The sequence below is a fragment of the Hyaena hyaena genome, unplaced genomic scaffold (genome assembly GCF_003009895.1).
Source record: "Hyaena hyaena isolate Hyena2069 unplaced genomic scaffold, ASM300989v1 scaffold_148, whole genome shotgun sequence".
Classification (NCBI taxonomy): domain Eukaryota; kingdom Metazoa; phylum Chordata; class Mammalia; order Carnivora; family Hyaenidae; genus Hyaena; species Hyaena hyaena.
The window spans coordinates 420,249-433,519 of NW_024080780.1; the positions used below are offsets into that span (position 1 = coordinate 420,249).

At 53.7% G+C, this 13,271-nt stretch overlaps 1 protein-coding gene across 1 annotated transcript in view; it reads left to right on the forward strand.

Moving 5' to 3' along the window:
• Positions 1-11,197, forward strand: part of TRIO (trio Rho guanine nucleotide exchange factor) — a 349,937-nt gene extending 338,740 nt beyond the window's left edge. Inside the window, exons 50-57 of the mRNA XM_039238832.1 lie at positions 1,068-1,206; positions 1,835-1,862; positions 2,058-2,220; positions 2,485-2,606; positions 3,798-3,876; positions 5,470-5,670; positions 8,148-8,286; positions 8,822-11,197. Of these exons, the coding sequence (XP_039094763.1) occupies positions 1,068-1,206; positions 1,835-1,862; positions 2,058-2,220; positions 2,485-2,606; positions 3,798-3,876; positions 5,470-5,670; positions 8,148-8,286; positions 8,822-9,370 (1,420 nt within the window). The 3' untranslated portion in view covers positions 9,371-11,197. The remainder of the gene's footprint in view (positions 1-1,067; positions 1,207-1,834; positions 1,863-2,057; positions 2,221-2,484; positions 2,607-3,797; positions 3,877-5,469; positions 5,671-8,147; positions 8,287-8,821) is intronic.
• The last annotated feature ends 2,074 nt before the right edge of the window (positions 11,198-13,271 follow it).

Below are 13,271 nucleotides of genomic sequence, written 5' to 3' on the forward strand. Positions count from 1 at the left end.
AGAGAGGGAGATACAGACTCTGAAACAGGCTCCAGGCTCTGAGCTGGCAGTCAGCACAGAGCCCGACGCGGGGCTCGAACCCACGAACCGCGAGATCATGACCTAAGTGAAAGTCGGACGCTTAACCGACTAAGCCACCCAGGCGCCCCGGTAATTTCTGAAACCTCCAAAGGCCGTGACCGCGGTCATGCCCCTCTGCAGGCCCGGCAGGACCCACGGCTGGGTGCACAGGCCGGCCAGCACCCCAGCACCACCCACGCCTCTGGGTCTGGAGCTTGCAACCCCCCAGGGATGCAGGGCTTGAGCTCAGGCTGCACACAGTCTCTCTTCCATGATAATTCCCTTATCCTGTTTCTCCTTGATATATAGAAGTATCTTATTTTAGTACATTATTCACGAATCCCATTTTGTACTTTGTTTTATCAAACGGTATTCTTAGGCCTCGTGTTAGGTTCCTCCAGAGAAATAGAGCCAGTAGGAGTGTGTGTGTGTGTGTGTGTGTGTGTGTGTGTGTGTGTGTATACATTCGGGGAAACAGACAGGTGTTATGAGGAATTGGCTCATATGGTTATGGAAAATAATGAGTCCAAATCCACAGTGTAGACCAGCAGGCTGGGACTCGCTCTGCTAGAGAATTCCCTCTAGCTGGGGGAAGCCAGTCTTTTTGTTCTACTTAGACGTCCAGTTGATTGGCAGAGATCTACCACGTTGTGGAGTGCAGTGTGTTTTACTCTAACAATTAAAATGTCACTCTCATCCGGAAACACCCAGAACAACATTTGATCACATTTCTGGGCATCAAATGGCCTGGTTAAATTCATGCATAAAATTGACCATCGCAGGCACTTCTGTATTTTAGTCCTTAACATTTAAGAGTTTCTTGGTGTCCCCTCTGGTTGTCGAGAGTGCCAGCAGGTTTCCCTCAGCAGAGCGCACCATTCCCGAAGGAGCTTCTGTCAGCCCGTGTCCACCTAAGTGAGCCACTCGGCTTTTCTCTAATACTCTCAGGAGTCGCTTGCTGAACACCGGAAAGATATAACACTAACAATGTGTTACTTTTCCCCTAGGAAGTCAACATCTTGGCACACAGCACTCCGTTTAAGGAAAAAATCTGAGAAAAAAGATAAAGACGGCAAACGGGAAGGCAAGTTAGAGAACGGATATCGGAAGTCTCGGGAAGGACTCAGCAACAAGGTATCTGTGAAGGTGAGTCTGAGCATGGCCAGGAACCCGCATCTTTCAGGGGGGCAGCAGGGGGCCTGCCTCCTGCCAGCCGCTCCCACAGGGCTTCAGGCACAGGTAGGTGCGCGTGTGCGGGCAGCCAGGGACACCAGGGACACGCAGCACCCCCGACCAGGCGCACGTGAGGCTCACAAGGAGCGCCGGGGCCCCCTCAGCCTCACTGGCTCCAGCACGTTCCCTTGGTGGTCGTCTCCATCAGCTTCATGTAGTCCAGTCGCCGTAAATCTAGGTGGGTGGTGGTTGCCTGGAGAGAAAAGTCTCCTCCAAAGGGAACGCAAGGGCTCTGGGCCAGGGCACCAGCCGCTCTTCAGAAGAAAGGGGTGTGGGGACCAAGTGGACCGAGCCCACTGGATGGAAAGATGGGCATTTCTGAGCTTAAGGCGTTTATGTGTTTGTAAGTAGAAGATAACCCCTCTTCTGAATTCGTATGGGTGTGTTTAAAGGCGATGAAAATGCGCCGTTGTGATACCCATGGAAGCCAAGTTGTATTTCCGCTGTTCTTTCAATGATATCCGTAGCCAGGGAGTAAACTCGGTGTGCCTCAAAGCAGCCCTTTCTTCTGGTTAATATCTACGTGCTTTTTCCATTTCAGCTTCTCAACCCCAACTACATCTATGACGGTGAGTTCTGTCGTCTGCTTCCTCTGGCCTTGCAGAGCGCGGGTCTCCAGAGAGCCCTGGGGCGTGACCTGTGCAGTGGGTTTTCTGTGGCGCTCCGGGCGTGGGGGGCGATGCAGTCTCCTTTGTTTGTCGGCGTTGGCGGGTGTGGGAGGGGATCCAGGGGTGACCGGTGTCCCTGACCCCTTTCTCATGCAGTTCCCCCAGAATTCGTCATTCCCTTGAGCGAGGTCACGTGTGAGACAGGCGAGACCGTTGTTCTTAGATGTCGAGTTTGTGGCCGCCCCAAGGCCTCCATCACCTGGAAGGGCCCTGAACACAACACCTTGAACAACGACGGTCACTACAGCATCTCCTACAGGTGAGGGTGGGTCTAGCTGGCAGTGAGTGTGACCTCCGGCCACTGTGACCGACACCGTCGAGCCCTTTGGTCACCTTCAACACCCTGACGCCTCCCGCGAGAGACCATTTAATCTGGGGTGTGCAATAAAACTTAAAGTTCCCCTTGAAATTCCTTGTCAGTGCTTGCTGTCGTAATTTCCTGTGACCCCAAAGGGGAGAGGGTAAGGGTGGTCGCTGGGGGAGCCGCGCCTCTGTGACCCACGGTACGTTGTCTGTATGGCAGTGACTTGGGAGAGGCCACTCTGAAGATCGTGGGCGTGACCACGGAAGATGACGGCATCTACACGTGCGTCGCTGTGAACGACATGGGTTCGGCCTCGTCTTCAGCCAGTCTGAGGGTGCTGGGTAAGCTGCTCCCTGAGCCCATCCGGGCCCAGAGGCCCTGCCCCTGCACAGACATGCCCCTCACGCTCTGAATATTTGGCAATGAGTCCCACACGGGGCCTTCCCTCAAGAGCCAGACTGTGGTGTCCAGGACGCCCCGGGAGGGACGCAGGCCTGGGACAGCTGAGTCTCTGGCGCCGGCCTCGGGGTTGGAACACAGTCGCTCCATGTTCCTAGTGCTCAGAATCATGCTCGTATTTGATTTCTCTTTTACTCAGCTCCTCCGTTGACCCCGTGGCTCTGAGGGACTTTCCTCTAGGCTGGTCTCCCTAGACTGGGAGCCAAGAGGAGGTGTGTGGCCGCGGCCCCAGCAGGCGCTGCACTTGACTTAGACCCTAACCGTGCCCCTCCCATGAGTGCCGGGGCCCATGGTGGGACCTGCCTCACCCCAGTCCCAAGCCCTTGCTCTCTCCACTGCCCAGCAAGGCCTTGCTCTCCTCAGCGAGACCGTGAGCTACTGGAGGCAGAGCCCACATCCTGGTCCTTTTCTGAGTCCCCTCTGGGTGCACGTGACCGGACGCTCAGGAGGCAACACACGCCCCCTGATTTGCCGCCACCTCTGGCGTCCCCCAGCTGCGCCGGCCCAAGGAACCTTCTTCCCAGAGCAAAAATAAACACCTGAACTAAAAAGCGCATTGAGACCAGGAGCGACCTGTGTGTAGACCGTGAACAGAATTATCTTAGCATTGGTATCCCGTGTCTCCATTCCAGATATTTTAATTTCATTAAACCAGAGAAAGGAAATGTCCTGATTCTCAGATCATGACACAAGAAAGAAAGAGAATCTTGAATGTAAAAGTGAAAGATCACCAGTGTTGTAATTTATGAAAGAGGCCCCAGAAACGATACAGTTGGTTTTTGCTTTCTAATAAGTCAGTAGCACAAGCTAAAGGTGCCTGGGGAGACGCGAGCTGGAGAGTGATGGGAAAGGAAGTGTGTGTTCATGTCTGTCACGTATATCATCCCGTCCTCGTCCTGAGACCCAGCCCCGGTGTGTGTTTTATACGACCGGCACATCTTCGTTCCGATGAGCCACGGTGGGGATGCCCAGCGGCCATGTGCAGCCGCCATGTTGGATGGCACAGGCCTGGACACCTCCCCCACCGGAAGCGCCGCCGGAAGCAAGCTCGGGGATTGCTGCTCTTCTTGCAGGTCCAGGGAGTGATGGCATCATGGTGACCTGGAAAGACAACTTTGACTCCTTCTACAGCGAAGTGGCCGAGCTTGGCAGGTACAATATAAAACCCAAAGCCCCTTCCAGGAGAGCAGGGAGTAAGAAGGCACCATAGGAGCAGATAAGATCAAGTGGTAGATTTGCCAGCAGTTGGAAGTTACTTGAATTATATTTGAAAGATAACCTGTAATCGCCTCTCAACAGTACACGCTGAGGGAGTAGAGAGGACGTTTTCAGCTCAGATCCCAGGAGAGAATGAAGGCCCAAAGCCATGAACCAGCCATCGACGTAACGACTTACCCTCTCTGCTGTGCATCTGTAGGACCAGACTAGCTAGGTCATATCCTTGGGAGAAGCTGGAGGAGAGTCGTGGGACTGCTCTCTCCTGGAGGCTCAGCGGGGGCAGGCTGAGTTGTCTGTGCGGGTGTGTGCTGGAGGTGCGGCGCACGCCCGCACGAACAGAGAGAGGGGCTCCTCCCTTCCAGAAGGGCAGCCAAGGCTTGGGCGCTGGTCAGAAGTGCCCTCGGCCCCCAGGTGGGCTCCCTCTGACTCGGCTCTGCTGCCTGTCCACACGGCAGTCCTCCACTTCTCGAGTCCTGACCCAGGCGGCAGGGTCAAAAGCATGGCAGCTGAGCCTGCCCCTTTTAGAAAGCTTCCCAGGAAACCCCCAGCCATGGCCTCCTCATGGCTCCAGCCACCTGTGCACACACCGGCGTGTGTCAGGCTGACCGTCGGCTGTCCGTCGCTGCACTGGGCACCCCACTTGCCGTCTCGAGGCAGCGCGCGTTTGTCACTTCAGCCACGTGCAGAATGAACGGGCAGCTAGCCGTTGGTTTCTCCTGGGCTCAGCTGGCTGGGACACGGGGCCTCTCTCCACACAGAGCTTCACCCTGGGCCTCCTCACACGAAGGCCAAAGCCACAAAGCTCAGAAATCAGTAGCCGCCCTTCCTCCACATTGTGTGGGTCATAAACACCACCAGCCAGGCCAGGTTCAACGGAGGAGACACAGACTGCCCTTCTGTGGGAGAAGGAGCAGAGCGGTGTGGCCGCCCTCCCACCACAGGGTGGTTTCTATGCCTTGCACTCCTCAGTGCTCCCCAGATGTCATCCCAGCCTATGGCAGCGGGCTCAGATTGGAGGTCCAAGACCCTACTTCCCAGGTCAGGTCAGGGTGCCACTGAGGCTTTTTGGGTGTGGCTCCCTGGGGACAGCCCCAGAGGCCATGGGTGCAGATGAGTGACCGGCCCCACACAGGCAGTGGCGTGTCAGGCACCGTGACAGTGGTGACACTTTTCAAAAGGGGGCCACCAAGTACACCCCAAGCTTCCTGACATGATGAGAAAGGCTTTCCACGACAGCAGAGGTGGGGGCCGCCCGGTTAGGGTCCCACTGTTGCTTCTGCCATATTCAGAGGTCAGGAGGTCATGCAGCCTGTCTAGACGCTGGGTGGGGAGACCGAGTCTGCCCTAGGAAGGAGAGGAGACAGTCACACGGCTGAGGGGCTTGGAGACCGGCAGGCTTCCTCGGGGGCAGAGCAGGGCCTGTGACCAGGGGAGGCTGCCCCACCCCCAGTCCACGTAGGTTAACAGGCGCTTGTCCCTGACATCCTCCAAGTCGTCTGAAAGTGACCTTCTTGACGTGTCTTCCAGGGGCAGATTCTCTGTCGTTAAGAAATGTGATCAGAAAGGAACCAAACGAGCAGTGGCCACTAAGTTTGTGAACAAGAAGTTGATGAAGCGCGACCAGGTCACCCATGAGCTTGGAGTCCTTCAGAACCTCCAGCACCCGCTGCTGGTCGGCCTCCTCGATACCTTCGAGACCCCCACCAGCTACGTCCTGGTGTTAGAAATGTGCGTACTCACCCCCTCCTCCTCCCAGCTGGTGAGACTCCACCTCAGCTTTAAGTGACCGTGTCCCTGTTTGTTCTCTCAGAAGGGCAGAAAGCGGGATTTTAGGATCTGCAGAACTTGTAAAAGACAAAAAAAAAGATGCCTGCTGTCAGAGAGCACAGGCCTAGAGCTTCCCAGTAACGGTAGAAAGAAGTACAGTCTTCAGCCCGCGCTGCCCAACGGGGGAGTAGGCGGCCTAGCCTCTGACACCCTTGGCCTGGGGAAGCCACCTGGTTCCCGGGGGCCCAGGGCAGGCTCGCTGAGAGCTTGCTCGTGCCCGATGCTCCGGGCATCCAGCCCTGCCCCTCGGGGCTCATGCCCACCTACTGCAGGACGGTCGGGGGGGCCCCAGCCAGAGCAGCCCCCCTGCTCCCTGTGGCGCTGCAGGGGCTGTGCTCCCTCGGTGACCCTGTCAGCCAGCCAAACAGTGGAAACTGTGACCCGAGAGCAATGGTCCTCAGGTGGGGACATTCGGCCGTGCTGGGGACTTCCTTGCCTGGGGTTGGGGTGCCCTGACATCTGGCATGCCGCCCAGGATGGCCCCGCAGCCAAGGATCATGTGTCCCACCATGTGAGCCATATGGAGTTGGGCAGCCCACCCTAGAACATTCTGGCCTCTGTGAAATACAGGGGTGTTTAGCTGGGTTTAAATTCCTGTTCCTTCTTTTTCACCAGGGAGCCCTTTCGTATATTTACATGAATTTACAACTTCTTTCCACTGATCAGAGCAAGATATTCTGTACCATTTAGTAGTTCCTGATGTGTTCTCAGGGGGACAGAGCAGGACTGACAGTGGGGCTCAGGCTCTAGGAGCCCGTCACAGGGACCCCACAAGGCCCCGTGGTTGATTTTCTGTGTGTTATATTGCTTTTTGTAAAGAATTTGGAAGTGCCTTCAAGGTGGGGGAGGGGGGGCATGTGTCAGAAGCACACCCCCACCCAGGGTAAAGCTCCGTCTGGAGCGGCAGGGCCTGTGCAGCCCCTGAGACGTGCCCCGGCGCTGAGCATCGCGGGCACAGCCCCATCCATGCTCCGGGTCTCGCTGGCTCTGTGCCGGGGGATCCTTGCTTGACCTTGGCATTTTTAAAAATCTTGTCTATGGTGGGGGCTATCGTGGCACTAAAATTATGTCCAGGCAGCGACCTCAGTATGTGGGAGGCTCCCTTCTGGCTTGAGACGCTGGGTGACTAACAGCTACCGATCATCTGGGGACTTTTCAACAAAAACTACTCTAAAGTCTTCATCAAAAATTGGCAAGACGTCTGTTTCTGGCTTAAAATTTAAGTATGTTTCGCTGTCATTTCTTTTTAGTGGAAAACTAAATGGTTTGGTCTCACCATACCATTAATAGGATTTTTTTTTCCATAGCAGATAACTTACTACCACATTCTCCTTGATGACCTTGTTACCAGACAAATGGCCAGTTTTCCTAGAAGTTTCTTTCCTGCAAACAAAGAGGGCAGCATAGGCAGGGGTTCTGAGAGGCTGGGGCCAGACCGCCTCATTGAATGTGCCTTCGCCTGCGAGCCGTGTGTCCTGGAGGACGTAGGTGTGAGGGTGAAATGAACTGGCAGAGTGTGTCGTCCCCACACGGGCAGCGCCGCGTCAGTGGTTTTTACGTCAGCAGCAATTCACAGTAGGAAGCCTTGGAGCCCAGCGTGACGCGAGAGGCACCAGCCACCCACACGGGGTTGGCAGGCGGCTCCCTCGGCTCCCAGCTCCCACTCTGGGGGCACGGAAACTGGGGTCACTTTGACCAAAGGCACAGTTTCAGTCACTGTCAAGCCTTCTAGAATGGCAGGGAGGGGGCAGTCTTCCCTCCGGGCCACAAGTGAGCAGGGTGGCGGCACCTACTCCTTAGAAGTCTTCACAGCTCCCCTCCAAGTGCTTACGTTAAAAGCAGCTGGGAAAAGCATGGCGGGAACTGGTGCAGGAAGCCCAAGCTCAGGGCCTGTGCAAGTGCCCGGATTCCGGGTGGAGCAGGCTGGTCATGCTGTGGAGGCCAAGCATGAAGACCAAGCGGCTCTTTCCTCATCACAGCTTGACATCTGCCTCTTACATGGTCTCACTAGGCCTTCCCGTTGCCCATTTTACAGATGGTAAAACTAAGCTTCGGGGAGGTGGTATACTTCATTCTGTCCCATAGCAGATGGCTCGCCCAGGCTGTGCCCTCAGCATCTGAGAGGCTGGGCAGGAGCCCACAGGTCCTGCTCTCCGCCTCCCCACCCCTGCTGAGGGCCAGGCCACACTTCCCCACTCGCATCCATGATGAGGTTGGGAAGAAATGTTCCCCTTGATAGAGTCGTGCCTTCAGGTGGCAGTATGATTCCGAAACCAGCCTTGCAGGGCGTTCACAGGGGCACACACAGCCGTCCGTCTCCTGTTACGCGGGGGAGGCGGGCACTGTGATGAGCTTTGCACGCCTTCCTGCCTCCACAGGGCTGACCAGGGGCGTCTCCTGGACTGTGTGGTGCGATGGGGAAACCTCACCGAAGGGAAGATCAGGGCGTACCTGGGGGAGGTTCTGGAAGCCATCCGATACCTTCACAACTGCAGGATAGCACACCTGGACCTAAAGGTTAGTGGGCTTCCCGGGGCCGAGGCTGGCGTGTCTGACCACAGGGCCTCTCAGCTTGTCCGCTGCCTCCAGGCCAGGAGGCCTGGGGAGACTGGGGACTGATAGGAGGAGGTGGGTAATGGGAACACGGGTCTCTAATCTTTGTTCGTAAGATTTACTTTCAATGATACAAACAATCGGTAAAGTACTCTTCACACATTTCCTGAGGTTCCAGAAGGTTCCTGTGAGTTGCGAGGCTGGTGTGGGACTGGTTCAGTGTAGCTGAGAAAGGAAGGTGAATGTTACTGTCGGTGCCAGGAGCCAGGCGTGAGAACGGACAGCCAGCTTCCTCGGCCAGGGCCCTTCCGCGTGGCGGCGCCATCCTGACCTCCCGGGAGGGCCGTCTCTGCTCCTCCTCCGCGGCCTGCGCGCGCTGTCTCCTCCTGTGTTGCGTGTGAGCCGTTCCTTCCGGTGACTTCAGTGGTTCCACGCAGCGCCCGCGTTAAACTAGAGAGCGGGGTGCGTGGGAATGACCATTGTCCTTCCTGTCTCCTAGCCTGAAAACATTCTGGTGGATCAGAGTTCGGCCAAGCCAACGATCAAACTGGCTGACTTTGGAGATGCCGTCCAACTCAACACGACCTACTACATCCACCAGTTACTGGGGAACCCCGAGTTTGCAGCCCCCGAAATCATCCTGGGGAACCCCATCTCCCTGACCTCGGATACATGGAGTGTCGGAGTGCTCACATACGTGCTTCTCAGCGGCGTGTCCCCCTTCCTCGACGACAGCGTGGAGGAGACCTGCCTGAACATTTGCCGACTAGACTTTAGCTTCCCAGAGGACTGCTTTAAAGGAGTGAGCCAGAAGGCCAAGGAGTTCGTGTGCTTCCTCCTCCAGGAGGACCCCGCCAAGCGTCCCTCGGCTGCCCTGGCCCTGCAGGAGCAGTGGCTGCAGGCGGGCCACGGCGGCGGCAAAGGTGCGGGCGTCCTCGACACGTCCAGACTGACTTCCTTCATTGAGCGGCGCAAACACCAGAACGATGTTCGACCTATCCGTAGCGTTAAAAACTTCTTACAGAGCAGGCTTTTGCCTAGAGTCTGACCCATCTTGAAGTTCTTTCTCATTCTCTTTCACCTGCCGATCAGCTGTTAATTTAAATTTTGAAGAGAAACACAAACCAACATGACTGACCAGCTGCCGTATGTTCATCGTGTGACGTTGTGTTCCGAGCGAGCGGCGCTCGGCAGTGGGCGGGGCTCGGGAGCACGCTGTGGGGGGTGGAGGACTTCTCGCACACTCTTCGTGAGCAGACACAGCATTGCTGTACCACTGTCTTTTATTCAGGTTTCTGCAAAAAAAAAAAATTAAGTAAATAAAAAGAATCTTTTTTAAACGAACATGAATAGAATTTTGCAAATTTAACGTTTTCCAAGATTTATTCAAGGACACGAAATGCCTATGTTCAACCACTGGTGTTAACGAACAAAATAGATACTGGGCACCTCTGGGGAGGACTCTCCCCCCCACCCCCTTCGAGGCGGGCCTCCCCACGGCCTCCTCCAGAGCTCAGGGCCCACCTGGCTCCGAGCTTTCCTAGCTGCCGGGTCTGCTGCCTCTCACTTGGACGCCAGACCGGGCTCCTGAAATGTGCATTCAACCTCAGACTTTTGCATAAAAATAGAATGAATCGTTCTGCTCTGATGAAATGTAGGCCTTACTTGTATATAAGACTGATCCTGCCTTCAGTCTGTCCTTCCCTCCTGCCCAACAACCCCCCCTCCGCCCGCCCCCCACCCAACACCCAGGGCTTCCTTTGGAGGAGGTCAGGGGGTTCTGCCTATCGGGCCCGCCCCACTGTCCTCCCCTCCCCACCCCACTCCCCCCACCCCACCCCCGCCACCTCCAAGCCGTCAATCAGATTGTCGAGCAGTATACAGTCAGATGAAAATACTGTAAATGCACTCATTGGGGTTTTTTTTGGTTTTATTTCATATCATGTGCAATGTTGTGGCTTTAACATTTTATGCAACTATTTATGAAGACCTCTGTTGTACCTGTAATAAATATATAGAAAAAGCACATACTTCGTACAGTGAGCTTTATGGTTTTGTGCGTGTGTCGGGGGTGGGGGGGTGGGGGGGTCAGAGCCCTGTGCCATCAGTTCAAGGAGATTTAACTCTGCGTGAAATTTGTCAGTTTTGAGGACTGTAAAAAGTGATTTCATACTCTGAATATAAAACTGGATAATAGGGTAATGTTTTCAGATTTATTATGCTATTATTCAGAATGCCAAAGTATTATTTTTTTTCCCAAAATCAGTCTGGCCATTTACTACTTTTTAGACTTTTAGACGTTCCACTTTCTGTACAAAAATTGGCTGGATTTTGAGCTTTTGGTAAGAAATAAGAGCCAATGAAGCACTAGCCGCCTCAAGGCTGCCATCCGCTGTCTGTGTTGCTGTGGCAGAGTGAACGCTGGTTGGGAGACCTGCCAACAAGCCACGGGGTGTCAGGGCACGCTTGGATTTTTCTGGATGTCTTTTTATCTTTGTTGTGTGAGATACACTGCGAATGAGTCCAGCCCACGTCCCCACCCAGCCAGACACCTGGGTCTTGAGCCACGATCGGGCGTAGTTAAGCTTTGCAGCTTCCGATGTATTTTATTTATTCTTTTGTTGGGTTTTTGTTTGTTTCTTGTAAAATTGTACAGAAACTTTTTAAGAGAAATTGGATTAAAAACTGGATGTGTATTCGTAACCTCACAACTTTTATTTGTGTATTGTTTCTTTTATTATTTCAGTTACATTTTTACATTATTTTGCATGTATATTTCTTTGTACAGAGACCTTACATGTTTACACGGTATGATGTGATGTAAATATTTTATTTTGCCATCAGTTATTTTAAAAAATTAAACATATTTGCCTGAGTTTTGTGTTAGGCCTTTTATTTAAATTGGTCTCTCTGGAACCGAAAAGAGAGACATCACTGAGGAGGCTGAGAGACGGGCCTCTCATGGGTCGGGTGGAGAGTGGGCGGGAAGAACGTTCCGGACCAGGAATCCTCTGCACGTGGCCAGAAATGAGTAGGTCAGGCTCCTGCAGACTGGGTCCCAGGCCCCGAAGACGCGCGTGCCTGAGCCAGAGTTCAGCTGTGTACAGTGGCGCTGCCCCCGGCCCTGGTTAGAGTTTATCTAAGGTCCCCCAGTTCTTGATGGGCAGAGTCAGAGCAGGGGAAGAGCTCTTGCCCCCTGGCCACAGCAAAGCAAGCTTCGTGTCCAGAAGGATCGAAGACCGTGGAGCCCTGGGGTTCTGGCTTCAGTGTTGGGAGCCGGCCGAGGAGATTCCCCCCCCCCCCCCCGCCACCTCCAGGAGCAGCTGGCCCCCAGTGCCCACACAGGAGCCATCCAGTCCTCGGGGTACTTATAGAGCGGATTTTGTTATCCTTCTGTTTGCTGGCATCCTGAAGGTCGGACAGGTGCGAAAGGACAACATTTGCGCCAAGTCCCTACATCGCGGAGGACGAGAGGCTCGCTCTCCCAGAATTGGGCGCTGCCTCGGAGTCTCAGGGGCACCCGCAGTTCCGGAGGCTCAGGAAACGCCAGGTGGGCACAACTGCACTGCAGCCCCGAGGCATGGGGCCCAGGGTGAGTCACCTGCCCACCACAGGGCCGATCTCAGCAGCAAGAGTGTGACAAGGGGCCCGGGGAGGTGGGGGGAGGGGGCTCTTGGAGCTGGACACTTGCCGAATGAAGCAGTTAGGCCTGTAGGAGTAGCAAAACCATCTCACAGGTGAAAAATGGCCCATTGTGATTATGCTCCCCACCTAGAATTTTTCCCTCAAAAATCAACTGCTTCGTATTCACGTTACCATTTATAAATTCTTAAAACCCAGGGATTCCCTTTAGCCCTAAAGGGAAGAAAAATCCCCAGTATTTTAGCAAAATCCATGGCGAGCATTACCTTAATCCAAGGATATTAGACCATCTTAAACGACTGGAAGGAGAGATCCATTCAACTGTAGGCTTCTGAGGTGTGATTGTACAGACAAATATAATTCACGGGACTGGCAGGATGCCCCGTGTACGTGATTTAACTTACAAAAAATAAAAGCACACATCATAAATACATGGCTTAAATACATTTCTATACATGTATGTATGTGTGATCACTGCCCAAAACAAAGTACAAAACATTCCCATTACCCCCAGATTCTTCATGTCCCTTCCCGGCCAGGGGTGATCGCTGTTCTGATTTCTGTCATTCATAGGTTAGTTTACCTTTGAACGTCATGTAGATAGAATCGTACAGAATATACTTTTTAAAATTTTCTAATGTTTTTATTTTTGAGAGAGAGCATGAGCAGGGAGGAGACAGAGAGAGGACACACAGAATCCAAAACAGGCTCCAGGCTCTGAGCTGTCAGCACAGAGCCTAACGTGGAGCTTGAACCCACGAACCACGAGATCATGACCTGAGCCAAAGTCGGACACAACGGACTAAACCCCTTAGGTGCCCCTGGAATATACTTTTTAAAATCAGGCTAACACAAGATCTCTTAACTGTGGACGTGGCTGAGCGTGGCGTTGATGAAAGCAGCCGCCAGGTAGAAGAAGACACTGAGGTCGAAGGCTTGCCTCAAGAAACAAGCCAAACTACACATGGTGGAGAGTCCCAAATACAGCTACAAGTAGGGAAACAAAATAACCAACAAGAGAAACCAAGAGACACCATTCAAAGAACACTTCCTGAACAGACAGGCCCTGAACAGTCAAAGAGCCCTCTCTAATACAGCAGAACTCACAGGGGCAGAGTGTACAACAAGCTTTTAAAATTAACAAGAGATAGAAAGCTAACCAAAATGATGAAACGGAAGAACTCTCCTCCAAAGAAATTCCAGAAAGAAATGACAGCTAAAGAACTGCTCAGAACAGATATGAGCAACATAACTGAACAAGAATTTAGAACAATAATCATAAAATTAATCGCTGGGCTTGAAAAAAG